General features: G+C 43.0%; 1 protein-coding gene across 2 annotated transcripts in view; it reads left to right on the top strand.

The window, feature by feature from the left end:
- Nucleotides 1–24,337, top strand: part of TTBK1 (tau tubulin kinase 1) — a 105,306-nt gene that overhangs the window by 61,306 nt on the left and 19,663 nt on the right. For both annotated transcript variants that reach the window (XM_066546135.1, XM_066546136.1), the window contains 4 exons: nucleotides 1,548–1,702; nucleotides 2,424–2,643; nucleotides 6,308–6,483; nucleotides 7,496–8,054. In XM_066546135.1, coding sequence (XP_066402232.1) covers nucleotides 1,548–1,702; nucleotides 2,424–2,643; nucleotides 6,308–6,483; nucleotides 7,496–8,054 — 1,110 coding nt within the window. The remainder of the gene's footprint in view (nucleotides 1–1,547; nucleotides 1,703–2,423; nucleotides 2,644–6,307; nucleotides 6,484–7,495; nucleotides 8,055–24,337) is intronic.

Genomic DNA, 24,337 nt, shown 5'->3' on the forward strand with positions numbered 1-24,337 from the left:
GAAAGTAACAAAAGTTGTTTCAACTGAGTGAGTCCTTAAAGGGATGCTAAGAATAAGGCAGCTGAACACTTAATTTTATCATGTGGTTTCTTACTTCAGACTGCTTCAGTGTCAAAGGAATGGAAGGTGGCAGAAGCAGTACCAATTTTTAAATAACTTCACAAGATACCACTCCGTGATACTGACATGTCCATCACAAAGAATCAAAAGCTGTGATAAGACTGGCATTAGTGGACAGATGGGTGAGGATGATCTAATGAACAGAAGCCAGTATGGCTTTTATAGAGGCATCTGTCTACAAATGTGTGGAGCTCTTGCAAGGCATCTTTGAGTTTGTGAGGATAATAATTTCTAAAAGATATTTGGCAGTAATCATTTCCAAAGTAGCAGTCAGAAAACAAATACAATCCTAAGAATTTCCTGTGCCTTGGTCTGATTGACACCCAACTCTGGAAATTCTGTTAATCAAATGTAGTATTACCACAGGAGTGTGCACCTGATTCTAAGGTTCTGGGTCACAGAAAGGAGGAAAAAGTTGGCTCATCTGAAAGCTGCAAATAGGCATTTTTCTGCAGTTTGGTGGAAGGTAGTGGGAAATGGCAGGCTTTCCTGTCCTTCTGATCATGCTGATAAACAGAACTGGAATATAATTGCAAATAGGATGTTTGCTCATGCTAAATTTTATTCATAACTTAGTGTTGATTCTACACCATAAGCTGAATGTTTTTGCCATCACATTGTCTCTCCCTGCAGAGGGAAACTGACAGGCTGAATCTTGTCAGTTCTGCATTATTTAGCTAAATAATTTTATTAGAAATGTAGGACCTCACAGCTCTGTTAGCCTACAGCATCCAGTTTCCTTTTGACAGCAGAACATCAGATTTCTCTGCTAATGCATTGGTGCATGGAGAACTATTGATAGTCATTTCATTCTCTCCTAGAGGATACCAGTTCTTAGAAAAGGAACAAGCATGGAACACATCAGCCATGAGCATTTGTACCTGCCATCTTATAAAGACAATTGTATCATTCTTTTTAGAGTTTTATTTCCTTAGGCAGCCAAGTGTGTCAGGCCACATTGTGCACATTAAACACAACGTAGGGCTCCTGACTAAGCCATATTTCAGCCAGACACTGCAGTGAGTCTGCATCCTAGGGCTGCCTTTCCCTGTTCTGTTTATGTCTTCTGGCAGCCCCTGAACTCTGCATATCAAATGTACTGTTCTGCATAATGTACTGTCCAATCTAGAGGAAGGCTGAATTGAAGTTATGGATTTAGAATTGGAGTAACAAGCTAACTGCAAGATTTTATTGAATCAGTGTCAAAATGTTGCATGCATTTCTTTTGTAGGTTTAAAGAAATGAACCAAAACCAACCTGAGAAACAACTGTTGCAATTTCATAAGTTTTCCTTTCATTTTTTAGCACTTTTCGTAGGCAAACTGGAGATTATAAGATGCACTTGGTTCTCGTGCACATACTTCAGATTTTTGGTGAGACCCACTCTCACCTACTTACCAGAAATTGTTCTTGCAAATCTATTCCAGCTAATCATGTCGGTTTTCGAGAACAGCATGAAGGAAAGGGGCATCACTGAAAATGAAGCCTTTGACTGGGAGAAGGCTGGTACAGATATCCTGTTGTCCACTAGCACCTCAACTCCACCACAGCAGAACACCAGGCAAACAGCAGCCATGTTTGGGTGAGTGTTGTAGTTGTACCAGTCAGACAGTGGGCAACAAGCTCAGTTCTTTTTTTAAAGATTTCAAGGCCATTATGATTCTGGGAAGGTGGAACAGCATAGAAGGCACCACTTGATCTGACTTTTTAGATATTAATTTATGTCTGTGGTGGTGGATAGTGAGTTGAGTACAGCTGAGTGCATGCTCTGCTCACACCTCCAACACAGCTCCTCAGCCTGTTCACAATGTCTTTCATGTGCTGCTGCAAAGGTACACAGAGATTGATGCTCAGAGGTACAGACGAGTCCAAATAGAAAAGGCTTGATTAGAACTGGTTTCCACTGGTCTGTCTTGGTGCTTTTGGGGGGCTGACATTAGGGGATAAAAATAATCCCTAGTAATGTTATGGAAGATAAAAACTGTAGGGCCTAGTAAGCCTCATTTGCTCGTGCAGAAGGAGAGGTTTCTTCACAGCCCGATATGGTGTGGTGGGCACTTGTGAAGGAGTTTTCAGCCTGTGTATCAAGGGTCCCAAGATGCTTTCACTGATCCATCCTACTGTCTTTGTAATTTTCATTACCCGGAATCCTCCTGTTCTGATTCAGGATGTCACATCTGGGACTGCCTGTTTTTCAACTAAGTAATACCCTAAAATCTGCTGAGGAATTCCTGTGGAGTGATGTGATAAGCTGCCTTCTTTATATGCTGATAATTTTACCTTTCTTTTTGTCTCTTTTATAGGGTGGTTAATGTCACTCCAGTACCCGGGGACCTGCTCCGTGAGAACACCGAGGATGTCCTGCAGGGGGAACATTTGAGTGATCAAGAGAATGCTCCTCCCATCCTGTCAGGTCGGCCAGTGGAAGGCCTTGGGCAGGCTCCAAACACGGCTTTCAACGAGGGTGAAGTTTGGGAAGAGACAGATGTGAATCGCAACAAACTCAGGATCAGCATCAGCAAAGTAAAGAACATTTCCTTGTCTCCTGTGACTCTTGGATGTAGGGCAGTGGTTTCACAGACTGCTAGAAGCCACTCAGATCCACTGATGTAGCATGCTATGTAGTAAGCCCAAAAAGCCTTGAAGAGTTCTCTTGTGGCAAGGGGAATTACAAGGAATTTTTTCACAGAGTAAAAGCCATTGGGATTAATTTAGATCTTTATGCAAGTAAGATGTTGGGGGCCGGTAATGCTAAAGTGAATCTTTTTTACCATCATATCATTATCTAGGTTTTTGATACTTCAAGCAAGGAAATTCTAGTCCTTGCATAGCAGATAGAAGAAATGTCCCAGGCATGGAAATTAAAAACAAAATGTTATTGTGTCCCAAGCTCTTGTGTTACTATAGGACATGAAACAACACAATGCACGCACACTGCTGTTCTTAAGGTGAAAAAAGGGAAGTTTCTTTGCTGACTCTATAGATTTTAAAAGTGACAGTGGATTGGAGGGTGAAAGTGCTACTTTTCTAATAACACTGGACAAACCAACAGTCTGTCAAATTTTGCTTCTTCTATAAAAGAATGCAAAACAATAAGTTATTTACAGAAAGTGTGTGAGAAAGTTTGTTACAAGAATGTAAATATCAGAAGGCTTAGAAAATCTTAAAAATCAGGGCGACACTCTTGGGTAAATAAATGTAATCAAAGATGTCTTCATAAGCTGTATTTTCTTTTTTGAATCATCACTCATTTTTCTCTTCCTTTTTTTAACTTCCTTTTTTAAGGCTAGGAAAATCTATAGGGAGCATCTAACTATGGTTTCCCCCCTATCAAGAGTGAGAGAAACCATTACTTAATATTCTTATATTTCTGCATTCCAAGATCATATTAAGCTTTTTTAGCTCACATAAAATGTATACTTCAATTAATTTTCCTCATAATCTCTAAGGTGTTTCTCAGCCCTTTCCTGTAAATGTTATCTCATTTCTTGAAGGTATCCCCAGTGAAGGTTGATTCCATGTTAAATGTCAAGTACAAGAACCTGACAGTTAGTTTATTAATAAGGTTAATTTACATACTGCAAGTAAATTCATATTAGTGGCAGGTCATCAGATACATACAGATTCTGTTAGCAGAGAAACATTCATCAGACTTAAAATGTTGTCAGGGCTTATCAGATTCACATCACAAACCTGTTTTTAATGGACATTTGTAGACTGGCATGTTAAGTGTGTTAGTCTTCTGAGGCTGACCAGAATTCACTTCAGACTACTAGTACAAAGTTAGTCCTTATTTCAGCAATATAGGTATCTCCACTATCCTTAATCTTCTTAGAAATGCATGGACAAGAAATAATCTAATTTACTTAAAATTCTCCAGTGCAAATAATTCAGATCAATGTGTTATCTGTATGAAACATTAGCAGAGAATTCCCCAACACTGAGAAATTATGAATGAAGTTAAAATTACCTCTTCATCTCCCACTGGTAACTCTGCATTCCCAGAAGTTTTCATTTGAAGGTATATGAAATAAGAAAAGCCTGATGGAGAGGGATAGTTCTGTTCACACAACATATATTTAAAAAAAAAAAAAGAGAGAATATTACAGAAAAATCCTAGCAACTTTTGTGTGTTATTTTTTGCATTTCTACCACCAGGTGCTTTGATGCTCTTCAGTCAGACTTTTCACAGGGGAGTCCTTTCTGCATGCTAGTTGTGTGTTCTCTCTTAGGTACCTCATTCACAAGTCCTGTCATAACAGCAGCTAAAGGCAAGAGAGGTTTCTAGAAGCTCCACAGCACAGCCAGGTGACTCTCGTGCCAGGCACTGTGCTATTTGTGATCAAGCTGCTGCCAAAGGAGCTTTGGGAGTTCCTCAGCATGGCAGGGAGCACTTCAGCTCTGACAGGTTCTGTAGCTACACAGCAGCCTGTGCAGCAAAGCCCAGGGCAACAAGCTCTCCAGGGCTGAAGTCCTTTCTTTGAGGGTTTTTATCTTTAGTTTGACTCTTGCCTGTCCTTTTGCTTTGCTAGACTTACTGTCTTCAGTCTGACTGTTCTCTGAGAGAGGATTGGTTTAGATTTAAGTAACATGGAGAAAAGAAGGATGCTTCCAATTTGATACCTAAGGACACAGCTCTACCTCTGCTTGTAATCTGAGGCATCAGAACCACAAGGGCACTGGTGTGTTTAAACACCCTTCTGCTATTCACAGCATCACATCCTTCATCTTCCAGTCTCGTAGCACTAGAATTAACTGGCTCTCCCTGTCTTGCTCTTTGTATTTAGGATATGAGTGGAGCTTGCCATGTTTTTTCTCCCTAATAACTGTCTAAGATGATCCTTACTTCTCTGTGCAGACAATTCAGATCTCTTTCTGTCCCACTTCTCCCATTTTTGTGTTAAGGACAGAACTACTCTCACTGTTCTCCCACACCATCCCCCAGTTCTCTGCTCTTGAGTCTTACCAAGTTGATGCTACCCAACAGTCACATCAGCACTTTGCTCCCTTCACAAACACATTTGACCTTTGTTTGTTGCTAACCTTCTCCTGGCCATGACTGGATTACAGATTAAATCATTATCATCTATTCTGCTTTTCCTCTAATGCTTGAAAGTTCTCCTCCACTCTCCTTAGCTGCAAAAGCTCTTTAGTTATGCTTTCCAACTCCAGCTTGGGTGGTTTAGGTCTGTTAATTTATGGGCACTGACTGACTTATGGCACTGCCTCGTACACATTGCATGCACAAGGCAGTTGTCTGGATCAGAAGTGTTTCACTGAGATGCTGCTTGTGTTCAGACCCTCTGGCATTAATGGGGGACAAGGGGAAGTAGGGCAGGGAAGGGTAAGCATTCTCCATACAGACCCCCCCACACAGGCAGTGTGTAGCAGCTGATGCTTGCTGCATGACTGGTAACACAGCAGTGTTGAATGCAAATCCTGTGCTGCTGCTGTGCTTTTGCCCCTCTCTTCCAAGGAAAATCAGTACTGTGGAAGGCAGAGGGCAGCTGTGTTGGTCACCTACTTTTGCTCCTTTGTTTGCTGCTAAATTTAAAAAATCAAATTTAATAAGGCAATATGAAAGAGGAAATATGGAATGATATAATGTCCATGAGTGTGTTCAGCTCCCTGCATGACCTTGGCTCTGTGGAAAGCTCTTACAGGTGTTGTGGTTGAATGGATATTGTGGAAGACTTTGTTTAAAGGACCAAAATTAAAACAAACAGACAAACAGAAATACACACAAAAACCCAAACCACCCTGCTAATTAGGAGATGCCTTAGTCAGACCAGATGTAAAAGTGTGTACATTGCAATGTAATGCATGGCCCCTGATAAAATGAATGTTGACAAACAAGGCTCTTAGGCATCTTGGATAAGCAGTTAGGGTTTGTGTATGCAGTAGGTTGATCCATGAGAACTCCTTTGGATCAGCACTCGGTAATTGAAATGCACAGACCACCTTGTAAAGATGTTTAAATATTTGAATAGATTTTAAATCCATACCTTATTTTAATGCCAGCTGATTGCCAGGGCAGAGGGACCCTGCCTCCCTTCAAACATTGCTTGTGTAGATTGTGAACTTGCAGCTAAAAGTGTATCCTGGGAGAAAGTCCAGAGCAACAGTGAAGGATGGAAATCAATGTCTTTGGCCAGATCTTGAAGTTCTTTGTGTTTACCCCCTCCAGACTCAGTGCATGGTGGAAGAGGAGCAGAGAAACGGGGTGTGCCCCAGTTCCCCTGTCCGAGTGCCTCCGGAGTCCCCGACCGCACAAGTGCGCTCCCTCCGCTACCGCCGCGTCAACAGCCCCGAGTCAGAGCGGCTCTCCACAGCTGATGGAAAAGCAGATCCACATGAAAGAAGGTTTGTTCACCCTCTGTAGCCTCCTACTGCTTTCAGCAGAGTCTTGAGGATTCACTCTTGAGACCAACCTAATCATTAGACCAGCAGCCAATGCTTGCAATTTTATCTACATTGCCTTTCGGTTCACCTCCTTCTCTACTTCCCCTTTCTTTGTCAAAAATGTTGATGTTTCACACATGGAAGGCTTTCCCCAGAAGAGTCTGTAAGGCTTCTGGATGATCCTTGTTGAAAACACACTGCAGTTATCCTAAAATCTGGGCAGCAGATGCTCTGGCTTTGTGCAAAGCAAGCAGCAGATACAGGCCAAATGAGAAACATTGATCAGAACGTGGTTTGAGGATTTTTTTTACAAGCCAGTCGAACTTAACAAAGGGGAAAGGTGTTGTTGGGTGGAAATGGTTTTCATCCTGTCTACAGGGGAGAAAGATGCTGAATTGGCTGTCATACTGAAGCGCTTCTTCACACCATTGTAGGTTCTAAAGAAATATTTTTGTTTAAGCCTGTCTTTCTGAAGTGTACCAAGAACTGAGTGAGAAGGGCCTATACAGACTTTCTCTTATGGTCGCTGTCGTTGCCTGTAGCCATGATATTTTCTAAAAAATCCTTTCCTTAGGATTTTTTCTCCTGAGAAGCCGAGAGGCCTCAGGAACAAAATGTAAACAATAATTATCTGTTGCTGTGGAATGCAACAGGTGCATCTGTGATTGGTCTCATGTGGTTGTTTTTAATTAATGGCCAATCACAGTCAGCTGGCTCGGACTCTGTCCGAGACACAAGCTTTTGTTATTCATTCCATTCTTTTTCTATTCTTAGCCAGCCTTCTGATGAAATCCTTTCTTCTATTCTTTTAGTATAGTTTTAATAAAATATATATCATAAAATAATAAATCAAGCCTTCTGAAACATGGAGTCAACATTCTCGTCTCTTCCCTCATCCTGGGACCCCTGCAAACACTGTCACAGTTGCCCACAAACCCGATGTGTTTTGAATGGCTTCTTGTTGTGTCCCCAGGTCTCGAATGGACATCCCTGGCTCTCCATCCCGGCTCGTGTGCTCCTCGCAGCCAGCCCAGATGCTGTCCATCGACACGGGCCAGGCCGACCGGCAGGCCAGCGGCAGGATGGACGTGTCAGCCTCCGTGGAACACGAAGCCCTCAGCAACGCCTTCCGCTCCGTGCCGCTGGCGGAGGAGGAGGACTTTGACAGCAAGGAGTGGGTTATCATTGATAAGGAGACAGAGCTGAAGGACTTCCACCCTGGTGCTGAGCCAAGCACCTCTGGAACCACGGATGAGGAGCCCGAGGAACTGAGGCCTATTGAAGATGGGGAAGAGAGAAGGCGCCTGGGGGCAGATGCTGCAGTGAGGCCGAAGACTCATGATGGGCGAAGTCGGGGTATGCTGCCTGTGACTGAGGAGGACAGTTCCCATAGACATGAAGGACCTTCTCAAACAGTGTCTGACAGTAGACACGAACAGCAGACAGGAAGTCCAGCCCACTCCCCCTTACATTCAGCACCAGCCCTCCGACAAAGGAGACGAGAATCTGAACCTACTGGTCCTCAGAGACAGGTAAGATCCCTGGGTCTGTACCTTGTTGCCTATCATAGCATCATCTTAGGAAACCTCAACTGTGCTGGAGAAGTCTTTGATTCCAAGCATGGATGCTCCTGTAAAACTCTTCTGACAGTGCTGGCAAATGTTGTGAACACCTTAGAAGTGCTCCCAAAAGCCAGTGATGTCCTTCTGAGGACACACTGTTATGAAGATCTTCCAGCCATTTCGGTTCAGGGACAAGAGGAGAGCGCAGTTGTGATTTAGGTATCTCTAGTCACTCCTTTTATGCTCTCCCACAGAGTTTTGTTAGTAACTGCTTAGCTGTATGGAGGTGTTGCTAGCAAATCTTCTCCACATAGTTTCTCAGCAACAATAGGAGTGTATTGCAAGAGAAAGACCTCTAATCTAATCACACATCAGCACTGCACAGACCCATAGCAATGCAAATCATAAAATAACTCCCTAAAATTAATCTTTCTTCTAAATACTTAACAAAAAGCTCAGAGTAGCCAGCACATACATCTCATCAACCTTATTTCAGTGAGAGACATTGCTGTTACCATGTATTTACTCACAGAAATGTTCTTTACCTATTGTGTTTTTTCCATATAGTTGTAGAGGGCTTTTTTTCCTTTCAGTTTTGTTTTTTTCCCTGTGGTCTTCTGATGCTATAAAGTAGTTCAGTTTTTAGTAGGAGGTGATTTATTAGATTAGCTGAAAAAATATGATACACTAGGCACAGAGTTCCTGTCATAGCTAATCTTCTTGTTTAAGAAGAAGGCTGTCCCAGAGTGTTCAGTGCAAGAGGCAATCAAATTGTTCCCCTAAGAGTTTTTTGCTTTCTGTATTTATATGTTGATGAAGATCTCTCATGCACATGGGATCCATAAGCAAAGCAAAGAGCAGGCAAGTTTTGAGTCATGTACACAGGGATACCCTCCTATGACAGTGCAGTCTGCCTGTTCCTGTCTGGAAGATGATAATTTCGTTTCTGCTTCCCTCTTGAGCTTATTCTCCAAGGAAGTGTTCACTGGACTGGAGCATGTTAAAAGAACATCCTTCTGTTCAGGTCTTGCCCAGAATCTTCTCTTCTCTGGATCCCCAAGAGATACAAGAAGAAAACCATGAATGAGACAAGAATTTATGTAAAAGAAATCAAAGCAAATCTTCGCAAATCACCAGGCAAGGTGTCCCCTGTTAAGGTGTATGAGCATTTACAGGAAGGATAGAAATGCTGACAGTAGGCACGAGGGCTGTCCTGCTGAGCATGGAACTGAAGCAGCACATGCTTCTCTTAGACACTGCATTCCAGTTGCAGGGTTCCTAAGTTGAGGTGTTTGCTGTAGAAAGCCAATATGTTGAATGCCCCAGATATCTAGAAATTACACAAGGCAAGCTTGGCAGAGTTGGAAGGGTCTGTGTCTGAATTTACTGTGGTCTGTACACTTTGGGGGTTGGTCAGTGCAAGATCTGCAAGATGCAATGAACATGGTAAGAGCCAGCTGATAAGAACCAGCTGTAAACAACAGCAGGGACACTTCACTGACATATTTAGTGTGGCTAAAGGAGCCTGGAGAGGCCTTCTTGGCCATAGCACATGCACCCCTATGTGAAATGACTGGGGGAGTTGGAGATGATGCAGCACAAAGACTTCTTATCACTGCACAGGGATATTTAAAGAGCAGGCAAAAAAGGTAAAATAATGGGATTGGGAGTGATTACTGCTAATATATTAGGCAGCCTTTGTTCTCCAGCAAACTGCATTTTTTTTGTTCCTGTGTTCTGAAATACCCTCTATTAACTCTGTGGTCTAGCTTTGTACACACAGACCAACGCTGGACTTCTTTAGCTGACTGGGATTTAGTGGTTCTTCCTTTGATGTCTGAATCCTTCAGTTGCCACTGCAACTGTGCAGTGATACTCATATTTTTCCACTTGCTGTCACAAAACCAGCTATTAACTCTCAAAGGGACTTGGTGCCTAAAGGGAAGCAGAAACCTCTTTTCCTTAGGTACAGCAAATATGAAGGGATGGATGGTGGGACACTAATAAGAAGTTGACCAAGGACTTAACTAATGAAAATACTGAAGGCCTCATTAGCAATGACAGATGTTTCCTGTAGCTCATGCTCGTGCTTCTCTGGGTTTGATTAAAACTGTGATTGTGTGTGTGTGTGTGTGTATAAAGGTAGGTGAGTAATGTAAATGTAGGTGAGTTACATCTTCCTTATCTTTAAATATGAACTGAGCCTGTGAGATAGGTAAAAATGTCACTAAATGCTGAAATACCATGACTGAAGTCATAGGCTTTGTTGTACCCATCTGTGACCTGATTCTGGTGTCCCAAAAGCTGGTGATTATCCCTTGGTGTCAGTAGCATACTCCCTGAAAGCAAATGGGGAATTCCTGCTCTAAGGGCTTCCTTCTGTTTCTCCATTCTCTGGCTCCAGCCTATGAGCCATCACTTGTAACTGGCAGAAAGACATTGACTTCTGGATTGTCATAGAATCACAGCATGCCTGAGGTTGGAAGGGACCTCTAGAGATCATCTAGTTCTACCCTCTGCTCCAGGATGGATCATCTAGAGCAGGTTGCTAAGAACAGTGCCCAGTCAAAGTATCTCTGAGGATGGAGACTCTACAACCTCTTTGGGCAGCCTGTTCCAGTGTACAATCACTGTTACAGTAAAAAACTTACAAAAAATGTTTAAATGGAATTTCCTGTATTTCAGTTTCTGTTCCTTTCTTCTTTTACTTTCACTGGACATCACTAAGAAGAGTCTGGATCCATCTTCCCATCAGGTATTTATAAATGTTGCTAAGGATCCCTCTGAGCCTTCTCTTCTCCAGTCTAAACAGTCCCAGCTCTCTCAGCCTCTCCTCAAATGAAAGGTCTTCCAGTCCCTTCATCATTTTTGTGACCCTTCTCTGGACCACCTCCAGCATGTCCACGTGTCTCTTGTACTGGGCAGCTCAGAACTGGAGCACAGCACTGCAGGTGTGACTCACAGTGCTGAGGGCAAGGAGCATTTCCCTCAGCCTGCTGGCTGCACTCCTGACACATCCTGAGGGGCTCTTGGCCCTTTTTGCTACAAAGGCACCTTACTGGCTTATGTTCAGCTTAGAGTCCACCAGGACCTCCAGGTACTTTTCTGTCAAACTGCTTCCAAAACAGGTGGCCCACAGTGTGTTCTGTTCCTCCCCACTTCCCTTTGCTGAACTTAGTGAAATTCCTTTTTCCCATTTCACCAGCCTATCCAGGCACCTCTGAATGTGAGCGAAACCTTCTGGTGTGTCAGCTGCTCCTCCCAGTATTATGTGATCTGTGAATCTGCAGAAGGTACACTCTGTCCCATCATCCACGTCACCGATTAAGTTGTTAAATAGTAGTGGCTGCATTATCAGCCCCTGGCTGCACCATTAATGACTGGACATTTTTTCTCCAAACATGGTATTTTATGACCAGGAACCCACAGATTTCAGTCTAATTCACTATCTACTTATCAAGCCTGTATTTCATTGTTTTGTCTATGAAGATTTTATGGAGACAGTGTCAGAAACCTTACTAAAGTCTAGACCAGCAACCTCCCACCCTTTCAGCACAAGAAAGCTCTTGGGTTCGTTCATCAGACATGACTTCCCCTTCATATATCCATGTTGACTGCACCTTCTTTATATGTCTGGAAATGCCTTCTTCCAGGAGGATTTGCTCCATGTCCTTTCAAGCCTGACCAGCCTTTAATTCCCTGAGTTATCCTCATTTGGAACTCAGATGTTTCTTCAAATATGTCAGTCTTTGGGAAGACAGATACTGTAGCTCAAATGTGAGAGATGGTGCTGTCCTCGTTAAAACTCTGTGGGTGTAGGAGGGAGCACAGAATGATCAGATGCTGCTGTGAGGAAAGTCAAGTACAGAGGAAGCTCTGAATAGCCTGGGGGAGTTTTTGACCCAAATATTCTCACACATTAGGAATCTCCCAGTTTCAGATGACAAGAAAATGGCTGCAGTGGAGCACAGATCTCATGGGAAGACCTGGTATAAAGGGAGAACAGAAGCTGTGTCATGTTCAAGCCCTTCTCTCTGTGCACCACTCAATACATCTGTTTAACAGAGCTCTAAGGGTTTACTTTAATGTATGCATTTCAGGGATGACCTAATAAGACTCAGGGGTTTTTTTTAGGCACTAGTGTGCAGATAAAGCTTTAGAAATAGATAAAGAATGACTGGAAGAAAAGATTGAAGCTGCACTTCTTTTTACCTATTAATCCTGGCATAGGGTTGCTGTTACTGCTGGAAATAATTTACACCCGTACCTCGCAATAGAATTTAAAAATCTGTCAAGTTCTTAAGTATGCTGAATAAATTCACTGATATTTGACAGGGATGGCAACTTACTGCTGCCTTCTGCAGTGAAAAGACAAATGTTCATACATGTATGAATTTTAGAAACTATTTCTGATTATGCTCAGGTCTGTGCTCATAGGTATATCTTGACTCAGTCTCCCCTGTTGCTAGTGCAATTGGCATTTTACAAAATGTTTGGGGATTCACCTGCCTAAAACATGCCTGTCCAAATGATGTCACATCTAAAAAACCCACTAGAGAAGTGAAAAATTAAAGTGGGAGATGATATTTACTCTGCTTTACCTATCCTTGAATATATTCTGCAGGGTTCAGAGAGCATTTTACTTTCGCTGATTCTTACAGGCCTAGAGTTCATCTGTTAGAGAAGGTCCCAGTGTGAAGAGGCACTACTATATTTTTCCTTACCAACTCAGCTGTGTAGTTAAAATCACTCTTTAAAATCATCTTGATGCTATCTTTGACATCTTTTCTCACAGAGCCAGGAGAGTGCCATAAGAGGACTTGCTTAAAATTGTCCATGTCTCGAGCCTGCAAGGGCAGCAGGGGAAGAGGTGCTGTGTGTCTTGGTTTCCTTTGCCTTCTGCAGCATCCTCTGTGGGCTGCTCTGAGGCAACCTGAGGGACCATTTCTCAGTGGTGAGAAATGGGCATTGGCAGAGGGGAAGACTCATTGCTCCTCACCCAGTGTAATTCCCACTGGTCTGTGTTTGATGCCTGTTGAGAAGAGAAACTTGTCAGCTGATGGAGAAGGATGAGTGTAGAGTTGGCCTCTTACACTCTTTAGATTCAGGGTCCCTGTCCATCCATGTGTAAGAAATAAAGGATCAGCAAAAGGGTGGTAGTGGAAGTAATATTCACATATGTTCTTTAAATATAAATATATATATCTATCAGGTAATAGCAATCAAAACCTTAATCTCAGTGGACATTCCTAATTACATTTTATATCTGTAACATATATTGAGTTCTGTCAACATCACATTCTCCTGGGACTTCACATACAAAGTGTCCTACTGACCCTGTCCAAACAGAGCAGGATGGGCCTGATGGAAGGTGATACAGCCTGATTGCTGCAAAGGGGTAAAGGGGGCAGCACCTTCAGGATTGATTGAGTAATTTAAGCATTAGAGCATCAGTGAGAAAAGGTGGCATGTCTGTAAGCTCAGCTTCATCCTGGAGGCAGCAATACCAAAATGCACTTGCTGATGGGGTGTTGTAATTGCTTCTTCATGGCCTGGGCAAGTTCCTTGCTCCTGTGCTGTAGAGGAGGTCTCTCTGGGTAGCTGGAGTGATCCTTTGAGATCTGAGAAGTCTTTACCATATTGAGATGATATACACCTTGGAAGTCATACAATATGCTGAACCCAAACATGGAACAAAAATTAGGAATAAAAATTCCAGTAATGCTTAGTTGTGCAACTTGCAAATAGCCCACCCAGGGCTGAATTTCTACACTGTCTATGCAAAGAGAAGATGGTTGTCTTTTTGAGAAATTAGAGCTGCTGTCTAGATTTTATTTGTCTCTCTCAAGTACTCTGGCAGCATTACATTATTATTATCTGAGACTCTGATCTGTGCAGTGACATGAAGTACATTTAGGACTGTGAATAATTGCTTTTCACATTCAATGCCAACCACGAACTGAGTAGCTCTGAGGCTCTTCTGAAGATAAGATATCTGCCTCAAAGCACTGCAGAGATATTGAAGGTGACAGGAAAGAGATGACACTGGATGACATTGAGCTCTTTTTCTAGTGCAAGGGCAACATCTCCAGTAAGGTAAGGAGAGCAGTTTAAAGAAAATCCAATACTGCCTTTCTGCATTTCACCTGCAGAGACTTCCTGAAAAGAAATGCAGCATAAGGAAGGGAATGCATTTCCATTTTCCCTTCCTTCCCTTGAAGGGAAAAAAGTGATTCCAGGAAAAAAGGTCTGGTTCTGGAGATTGAGACTGCTGACCCTTGTGAAAGTGCTAGTTTCATAAAAGAGGTAGAAAGGGAAGGAAGGGCTTAGCACTTCCAGGGTGAAAGATCTGAAGTCATTCCCTTAATGCCTCTCTCTTCCATTCAGAGCATAAAGGGAAGGTAGGGACTGCAATCTCATCCTGGCACAAACTGTCCTCAGTGGCTGTACTTCCTCCCTCTCCTGGCTATCCCAGGATCACAGAAGCAGAAAAGGAACCTAAGAGTGCATCTTCTCCTCATGTCCTCCTATGGTTCAGTGTTTTGAATTTCTCACTGAAAGGAGAATTATACTCTGCCTGCCTGTCCAGCTGCTGTCTATCCACTGCTTACCAAAACTGGAAGCATTAACACTCCCCCTGCAGGTACTCAATATAAAAATGTATCAGGAGGCCAGCAATGTAAGTGTGAGAAAAGAAAAGTCTACTAACAGCCCCCAAACTTGCTTTTTCAAATCCCTGGACTGAGTTTTAATAAGAGTCATTGAAAGAGCCCCTGAGAATCCCTCACTTTCAAATACACATAATCATTTTAGCACTGTTTCGCCTTCTATCATCCATGTGGTTTCCAAATGTGTTCAGAGTTTGATTCTTGCCTATATGCAAGATGTATGAATAGCTTAGTGACCTGCCAAGATGAGCGCTGCCAGTGGAACAGAGAGGTGAGGCATGTGGCCTGAAGAGCCAGAGGAGGGGACAGAGTAGCAGAGCCTGGCACTGCTGGAGTCACTCTGGTCTCTCTATGGCTGGGGAGAGCGTGGCAGGCCTCCATGGTGCCCATAGCATCCCTGGGAACTGATAGCCATAGAGAGCAGTAAGTAAGGCCCTGTGTAGAGCAAAAGCATTTTTCATCCGCCAGCGAAGATGTCCGCAGCATGCGCATCACAAACCAGGGGCGAGTCAACTCTTTGCCTGACACCTTTTCCTCCACTCTTCTTGGTCTTTTTCAGTTGGAGGAGGACAGGCCTTCTCAGCACTCCCTCCCGAGGTACAGCCCCCTGAGAAGACTGGCGTCCTCCGTTTTCTCCTCCTCAACCCTGGAGACAGAACACTACCCTCACGTTGGTGGCACTTTCATACAGCGCAGCCGTTCGGCGGAGAGCAGCCCCGTGCGCATGCCCCACCGCAGGCACATGCCCCTCACGGCAGGAAACCACAGACTCATGCCTTCCGTCCTCCGCATTTCCAGGTCCCAGCTCCAGCAGGTGTGGGCCCGCTTCACACACAAAACATAGCCTGTTCAGGGAAGCAGCAGCCTCCATAATGCAATAATAGATCCCACCCACCCACAATGTGTCACCACTTTAATGCAATATTGAATCCCAGACAACACTGGCCTAAGGTACTGTAACTTCCAAAGCCCCTCCCGCGAGCAGACCCCGCAGAGACTGGAAACATCTGCCTTTCTAAACCTGCCAGCAGCCCGAGCGAGGGGCGGCGGCGAGGCCGAAGATGAGAACGCAGATGGTGAAGGTGGTGCTGTGTGAAAGAGGCCAGGGCTCCTCTGGAAAACCCGCTGGGGCCTCGGGGTAGGAAGTGCAGGGCTGCCTCACTGAACAGGAGCAATCGAGCGACAAAACGTTGTCAAGTTCTGACTGGGATGGAGAGACTGTGGAGGTATCAGCAAGCGTTACCTTCCTCAGCAAATGGGCTCAAGCATCTCTGCTGGTGTCTTACACTGGGCTGAATCTGTAGGCGGTTTTACTCCATCTAGATGTAGGCAGACTCCCACTCAAAGCTCACCTGAGGCAGGACCTCAGGTTTGTCCCTCTTGTGGAGTTACAATCATGTATCTCTTTGTTGCTTTGGCTTTGGAAATCCCCTTGCTTTTGTTGCAGTTTGGTTTCCATACAGTGACCACACATTTCTGTCTCTCTGGCTGTGCCTCTGTTACATGACAGTGGGACTGTTTGTCTGCTCTCCACTCCTAAGCTGCTCCAAATTTTCCTACCTGCCCCCAGAGGCACTGTCAAGTTGGATAGCAAAAATTTTCTTACTGATCCAGCTGTAAATTATGCTGGTTTTAAATTCCAGAAATTTTAGGCAACTGCAGCTTTTCAATGGCAGAGCAGTCCTGCTTCTTGGCCTTGCTTGGAAATGCCTGTGATAACAGATCTCATTTGAGAAATAAAGTGGCCTCAGCTCCTGGTATACAGAGCCCATGAAGCCCTTTGCTAAAACTGTGAATCTCAAAAGAAAAGGGAGATCAAAGTTGATTTAAATTGTCATAAGTATCCCTATTTCCTGTGTTTGCACAAATATATTGCCCTTCTCAGCAGAGTTGCAGTGTAAAACACCAGACTGTATGAAGACTTTCTGTAGTCAAGTGAATGTGGTAACTATCTTCTATTGCCATGAGCCTTTGGTCTCATCTTCTGGGAGAACAGGCAGTATGGATGTTAAGGTGAAGGAAGAAGGGGTCATTGCTGGTGCTCAGGGCTTTAGGGAAGTGCAAGTCCAAAGTAAAATACTGTGCAGAAAATATACAAGCATAGGATACAGGCAAGAAAACGTGCAGAAAGCTCAGGCAGATGTGAAAACGGGTTGGAGTAAGTGTGGGTGTTGGAAGGAAGCTGTGGCATGGAGGTATCACTGCATGGGTAGGGTGTTTCCAGTGGGCTTTCAAGGAACAATTCCTCCCAAGCAGTGCTTTCTGTAGGTACATCTGCCCTACCTGAAGCTCCCTTAATATTAGATTCACCCTCCCATAAGCAGGAGCAGATAGTGCGGCCCCAGACAGGGTGAGTGGTGCTTTCTGAAGTCCCTAGCACCTGGCCCAGTGTTACTGCATGCTGCAGGACACGGTCTGACAGGCTGACATCCTGACAGAGCATCCTGGGGGGTGCAGGGATGGAAATGGGGGGGCAACACACCCTCCTTGAGAAGATTCAGCACAGGTATGACCTGCCTCTTCCCACAGTCATTCTTGAATCAGTGGCATCAATTTCTTTTGATTTGCCCCAAGAACATGTGTGAACAGGACAGTTTACTGATCAGACAAAATTTTTATCTGCAATTTTTTCATGAGCTTTATTTTTTAAAAAGGTACTGGCATTGCCAAAAATACTTGGGTTGAATTAACCACTAGCCTAATCCTGTTTGGCAGTTCCCTTGTCAAGGACAGATACCAGAAAGAGCAAGGATTTGCTCTTCTCAAAGTGACATGAGAAAGGATGATTTCCTTAAGTAGACTCTGCTCTGATGTTATTTTTTTTCCATCTTCACTAGAGACTTTGGTGGAAGAACAGATTCCAGAAAAAATAGAATTTGTGAAAGCACTAGACTTAAATCAGTAACTCTTAATAATTTTTGTTCATAGCGTCCAAAACACTGATGTTCCCTTTTCAAGGTCAATTTTAGGAATTAAAATTACTCTTGTTCTATTTTTAAAGAAAAATAAAACAGTTTTTAGTTTTGCCAATCAGAAAAGGGAACAAACTGGATAACTGGGTATTTATAAACTCTAAGCCTTTTGTTCAGACAAAAACAATGCCAAGCCAATAAGTAGCTCCATACATAAATTTCAAAGGCCAGTAATCTGTCTAATGCTGCTCATCATAATGCTACTCACATAAACTTGATACTGCTTTTCTATGTTCAAAAATCTGATTTCTAAAGTGGTTGATTTATACAGACTTCAGTAAGACTTTCTTCCAGTTAAAATTATTAATAAATTGAAAGCCAACTAGACAAACAAAATATGTTTATATGTTGCTATCTCTTACAAGAGGGGCTGTTTCTCATTAGGACTCCTGACCTCCTACCCTTAACTCAGCACTATTCCATGCCTTTAGTGGCTGTCAAGAAGAACAAAGAAATCACTGAGGAGAAGGTTTGCAGTGACAGAAGGTGGGTGGTTTGATAAAACACTACTGACAGATCAGCTCTGCAGAAAGATCTGAATTGCTTGATAAATTGCTTGTGTTCAAAGTGATGATTGCATCCACACAGGGACAAGGTCATGTTTGGAGTATGAAAGATGTAAGTCACATGTACAGAATGAGAGAAACTGTGCCCTGGGAGGTGCTGTCTCCCAAAATGAGGTGGCAGTTAGGTGAAGTAATTAGCTGCATCTAAGTTCTCACTATGCTGCAGCAGCAGCAAAAAAAAAAAAAAAAAAAGAAAAAAAAGAATAAATAAATTCTTCTTCGGTATATCAGCAGGAAAACAGAAAAAATAGAAGAACAGAGGGAGATCTTTTGTGGTGGTGAGATCACTACCAGACATATCCGAGTCTTGTATGGAAATTTCTGTAAAAGATTTTCAAAACCTAAAAGAGAAGAAGTGATACAAGAATGCTTCTGTAAAAGCTGCCTTGTAGAATAAGCTGGAAGAAATGCAGTCTGTCATTAAATACAAAACTAAAAAGTGACATGATTGCTGTTAGGTGTTTCTGCCTGAATAGAGCAAGAGGGGTTTTAACCTGCCAGGCAAGGATATGAGTCTAAGTGCTGGAAGATAAAATAGCAAAGGTAAACCTAGAAGCAAGATGCTCATTTTAAAGACATAGGTATGTGGTAAACCACTGAAATACATTAGTTAAAGACACTGAATTCTTTGCTGTTCAGTCTCTGTAATTGGTTTCTAAATATTGGTTTCTAAACCAGTCCTGTTAAACCATCAAATTTGGGCTCTATACCAGAATAATTGGACATGTTGCTGTCACCTGGGCTTTATGGGAAGTCTTATTTCATGATCAATATGTCTTTTACAATTTAATTCTGAACAAATTAATTGGTGCTAATGGCTGGAATCCTGATGTTAAAGTATTATGCAAAAAGTATTAAAAATAGTCAATTTAAAGGGGTTTTTTAACATCTTCATCTAATGCTGTATTAATTACTATGGAATCTACATATTGTTGAGGAACAGTTGGCAAATTAAAGAAATGTGAAAAGAGGTCTTTTTTATATATATGGAAATGTAATAAATTAATATTGAAACTAGTTGCAGTGCAATTCTAAAAAAATCTTATGTAGATTACATTTATATTGCATTTATTTATTGTGTTTAATTTATAATGACTGCAATTATAAATGTAAATATATCCAAAATCAGTTGGCAAAAAACCCAGCTGATGGAAGGCTGTTGACATGAAAATTGATCATGGGGCTGTGGGCTGAAAAGTTAGTTGCCCTACTTATTTGTCCTTTTATGTTTGGTAGGGTTTTTTTAGTTCTTCAGATGGAAAAAGCCAGTGGGAATCAACACTAGTGAAATAAAATTCCCTTTCAGCATCAGACTCTTAGGCAAATTGGGTTCATCAGAAGGGTCCAAGAACGGGATTTGCATCCTGAGGGAGATACTCTTCTTTTACTTCCCATTGTACATAGCACTTGTTCTCCTCAGAATCCAAATTGGAAATGAGCATTTGCCACTCCCTCACAGAGATCACTGGCATCAGGACAGGAAGCTGTCACTGGGATCTCATGATCTACTTCAAGTGAGCAAATGTTCATCACTTGTATATACATATAAAAGCCATCTTTTTATATCTTGGCCTCTTGGCTCCTTTCACTTTCTTTCTATGCAGAATGGGAGATATTTCCAATTTATTGCTCTCTCCTCAGCCTCCTTCCCTCAGGAAGGAGCTAATGAGATGTGATTTCTGTGAAAATGTTACTGTAAAAGCTTGGGTTAAGCTAGCACTGGGTAAATGTTGTTATGTCAGCACGCATTCACTTTCAGGGGAGACAGTTCTGGTGGGAGGGGGTTGGCTGAAAATAAATTGCACTGGCACAGGTGCAGTTCTGCAGGTGCCAGTTTTCATTAGGAGTATCCTCTTGATACCCCCATGATGATGAAGTCCCTGGTGTGAGCCTGACCTTGTCTACCATTCCCATTATTTTTTACTACTGTTGGGGGGCAGGCATCTGAAAGGGTTACAGTGCATCACCTCTTTCACTATTTAAAGTCTCTTGTTGTAGTAATGGCAGAAAGTAAGATAGAAATGCCCTGTAAATCAGCCATATGGGTGGTATAACCCCATCCTTACACTACCTCTTCATGATGAAGTCACCCCTGCCCTACCACTCCTTCTCTTTGTAGTGTGTCTGAAGCTGGGCATTGTGGTGGTCAAGGCTGCTGCAGGACTGTTGTTCTTGAAAGGGCAAGCTTGTTCAGAAGTTGTGTTTGTTGGGCTGAATGGCAGCTGACACCCCCCCACCCAGGATGGAGAAGCTGTCCTTGGACAGTGGCCTCCAGGCTGGATTGAGATAAGGCAGCTGATGTTCTCCTCTGGGATCTTCTCATTGCTCTGTAAGCAGAGACATTGCTCAGCAGCTGCCACCCAGCTTCTGCTCAAATCTGAATCTGGATGCAAAGACAGCAGCAGTTGGCTATAGCCCCAGGCTGCTGGTAGACTTCACATGCAGAGCCCCCTCACGTCCACCTCACTGAGAAGTTCTCTGAGATCTGGTTGCCTCTTTGTTCCAATTTGCCTCTCCCATCTCTTCTCCATATGACAAAGTCTTTTTGCTCTGCCTTGGTTTCCTGCGTGTGTCCCACTCCACGCATTGGTAAACCCCTGGTTTACCTCCATTCCATTCGTGGAATCTCATCCCTCGCATCCTTATTGCATCCCTGGATACCTGCACTCCCTTCTGCCTTTGCCATTCCCAAGAACCTGCAGAGCATGTCTCCTGCACCCTTATGCATTGCATAGCTCATGGTGCCCCATACAATCCCTATAGCACTTTGAGCAGCCAAGAGGCCTTTCCTCCCTCTGACTTCCTTGGAGGAAATTGCAAAAGAATGGCACGTTTTGGCAACTGGAGCAGTCTCAGCTCTACATGGAATCTGTGTGAGATCAAACTGTTTAAAGGCAGTTTGATTTCAGAAATGAGTGTGGAGGATACCTTCCATTTTCAGGGCAGTTGCATGAGTTTCAAATCCTGGAATCCTTAGGACTTAGCAGGCTCCCCCCAGTTATTGTCTGCCTCAGCAGCTAAATTTAGACAGCTGGCAATGGTTTTTCCCTTAAGACATGGGTACCATCTGCATTTTCAAACCATGTAAATAGCTGGCTGAACACCACTTCTGGTGTTGTGAGCACGTCTCCCAAGTTCCACTTAAATCAGTGCCTGGTGTCTGTGAGTGAGAAAATGTCGCAGCTCCAGTTGCAAACTCTTCAAGTTCTTCAAAATGAATGCTTTTCTGGGCTGGCAAATTGACTGTCCCCATTCTCCAGCCTAGGAGCTGGGAGAGTCAGGAGGTTTCAAATCAAATTGGGTGTTTCAAGCAGCCAGGAGAGGGCAATTATAAATGCAACAGAGCTGACACTCTTCATTAAATATAAACTTTAACACAGCAGTGTTTCCTCCTGCTCCTATCTTAAACTGGAGATATCACAGACTGGTGGATTCTTTCTTGGGGATTGGTGTTCTTTACTTTGCCACATATAATGACTGTTCTTCCCTTATGAAGCCTGTGCCACTGCCATTAGGCCACCAAAGTATCTTGTTGTTTGAAACAAGCTCTTTGTTTCTTCTGCCATTTCATTTGATGCCAGCTCTCCTCAGCTGTGAAACACCAAACCCCGGTGTTCCACAAGAAGGCAGCATGCCTTTGAGAACCAGTCAACAATCTTTTTTCCTTTTTGCTATATTTTTTCGATACAGGACCTCTGGAAAGGGGCCTGTTGCTTGAACTGATCAGCCATAATAAGCAGAGGTGTTTTCAGCACCTTCCCCAGCCCATTCAGGGGCACAGAGGTTGAGTGGCTCTTCAGTAGCTGGGCTGTTTCTTTTCCAAAAGTGGCTCTAAAGCCAGTGAACACACACACTGTTCTTCTTACTCGCCTAGGCTGTGAGCACTTGAGACTAGGAACAAAACAAGTGTCATTTGGGGCACTTCTCTGCTCTGTGCTTCAAACATTTCTTCCAAAGATTTCACTTTGGAGTGGTTATCTACCTCATTTGTCTTTTATTTCAGTAGCATTGCCAGGCTTTGATACCATCTTTGCCTCTGACCACTTTGCCCCAAAGTGTGCAGCCCCTTTTGAGAATCTTGGTTTGTGGTAGAAGCCTTCTGCAGTCAGAAAGACCCTTCTGCAGTCTGGGAAACCAGAGCAAACACCTCAGTTTAGCCTTCCCCAAGTTTATTCTGAAACAACACTTGTTGTATTCATACCTTCCTATGGGCTCTTAAAGTCTAAAGATCCCCAAGTGCTTTATTTTTCTCATGAGTCACTTCCCTGCTGTTTTACATGGGGGAGTCAGCAACAAAAAAAGCCTTTTCAGATCATGTCAGGATAAAGCCAGATGTTTGGTTGCACAAAAGGGAATTTCAGGAGGCTGAATATCTTTTCATAATCTGCAAATTGTCAGGACAGTGGGTGGGACCTATATACCAAATACAATAAATATCACTGAGGCATTTCTTTGACTGCAAATCACCAGGAACTTCCCTTGCTCTATTGTGGAAAAAATGCACTATTTGAATCTGGTGCTGTGATCCTTTGTAAATAAATCAAGGCAAGAAAATACAACCATTGCTAGTTCACTCCTCTCTTGTACAATAGCTCAATAGGATGCACTGTGAGACTGAAGGTCAGAAAGCATGGAAAGATGTGTTCAGTCCTTTTCCTGTTTTCTAGCATCCTTCCCTCTCACACCACCATCAATCTTTCATAATACGTATATGTGGAGCTTTTAAGAGCTTGACAGCAGCACAAGATTATTCTTGAAAAGAGAAGATTTTCTACTGCTTATCTGGGGGGATTGGTGACAGATACCAACCATGTTTGTCCAGTGGGTCTGGCATCCCTTCCTTAGGCTACATGGAGTCTCTGTGGTATCCAGTTACATTTGTATTACAGCCACATAGTAACTGACGCAGTTCTGCGTCAATGGCTGAATTTATTTGTATTGTCAACTGCTGGGTGGTATGAATGACACATTTTATTAATGGTTGTCATTAAAGATTTATTCATGACACTCTCAGAACTTTACCTGAAGCTGAGACCATTTTGCTACTTTCACATTGCATAAGAAAGGGCTCTTTTATCCCAATCTATTCAAAAGAGAAGCGTTTGTTTTTATTTTTGCTTTTCTTGTTTCCCTTTGGTAAAAATGGGAAAAAACAATTCGGAGATAGCTATCGTATATTTGTCTAGCTCTGCTTGGCAGTAACAGATGGGCTGCAAGAGGCTAGCTGAAAAAAACAAAATTGCATTTCCTAGCACACAAGGTCTGAAGCCTTTAAAATCATGGATAATTTGCAAACCCCTAAAATCCTGTTAGTGTTTATTGTGAAAAAATTGCCTCAGCTATTTCTCAGCTGGAGAACATGGAGTACCTTTTTCTTGACCTGCTTCCCTGTTGAGACTTTCCAGCTCTCCCCAGAGTGACTGGAAGAGAAAATGATTTCTGGAGAGGCTGACCAAAGTAAGCCAGATGTGCTTCCTGATGTCACTGTTGTCCCCAGGATGGTGTTGGGATGCCTTGTGCTGGAGCTTCCATTTCTGCTTGTCTGTGTGTTTGTGTGTGTGCGTGACCCACGCGTGGCGTGCAAACTGTCACACGTGCTCCTGCCTTACAGAAGAGTTTCTGTGCCAGTAGTGGGCCACTTTGCACACCCCCAAATGCTGAAAAGGATGTTGCAAAGAGCAAATCTCCGCCACTTACAGAAAGTACCTTTATGGCATCTGGTTCAGGTGGTACACCTGGCCTCCTCTGCATGCTGCAGGTCTGATTTCAGCAACCTGGCCCAGCCCAGGTCTCTTCATTCAGCATGTTGTGCATAAATACACAACAAAAAAAATCTCTCCTTTTGCTGTCAGCCAGTGGCAGAGTATTCTGGTAATGGGAACAGTGCTGGCACTTGGGACATAATTTATAGTATGCAAACACCTATTCTGGGTAATATTAAAAGATTAAATAAAACACACAAAGGCTGATCATTGTGGCACTACCTTGCTTTTTGTTGCATTTTTATGCCACGTGTTTTGTGTTTGGGTCACTATAACACAAACCTG

This window comes from Molothrus aeneus, chromosome 3, assembly GCF_037042795.1.
Source record: "Molothrus aeneus isolate 106 chromosome 3, BPBGC_Maene_1.0, whole genome shotgun sequence".
In the NCBI taxonomy this organism is placed as follows: Eukaryota; Metazoa; Chordata; class Aves; order Passeriformes; family Icteridae; genus Molothrus; species Molothrus aeneus.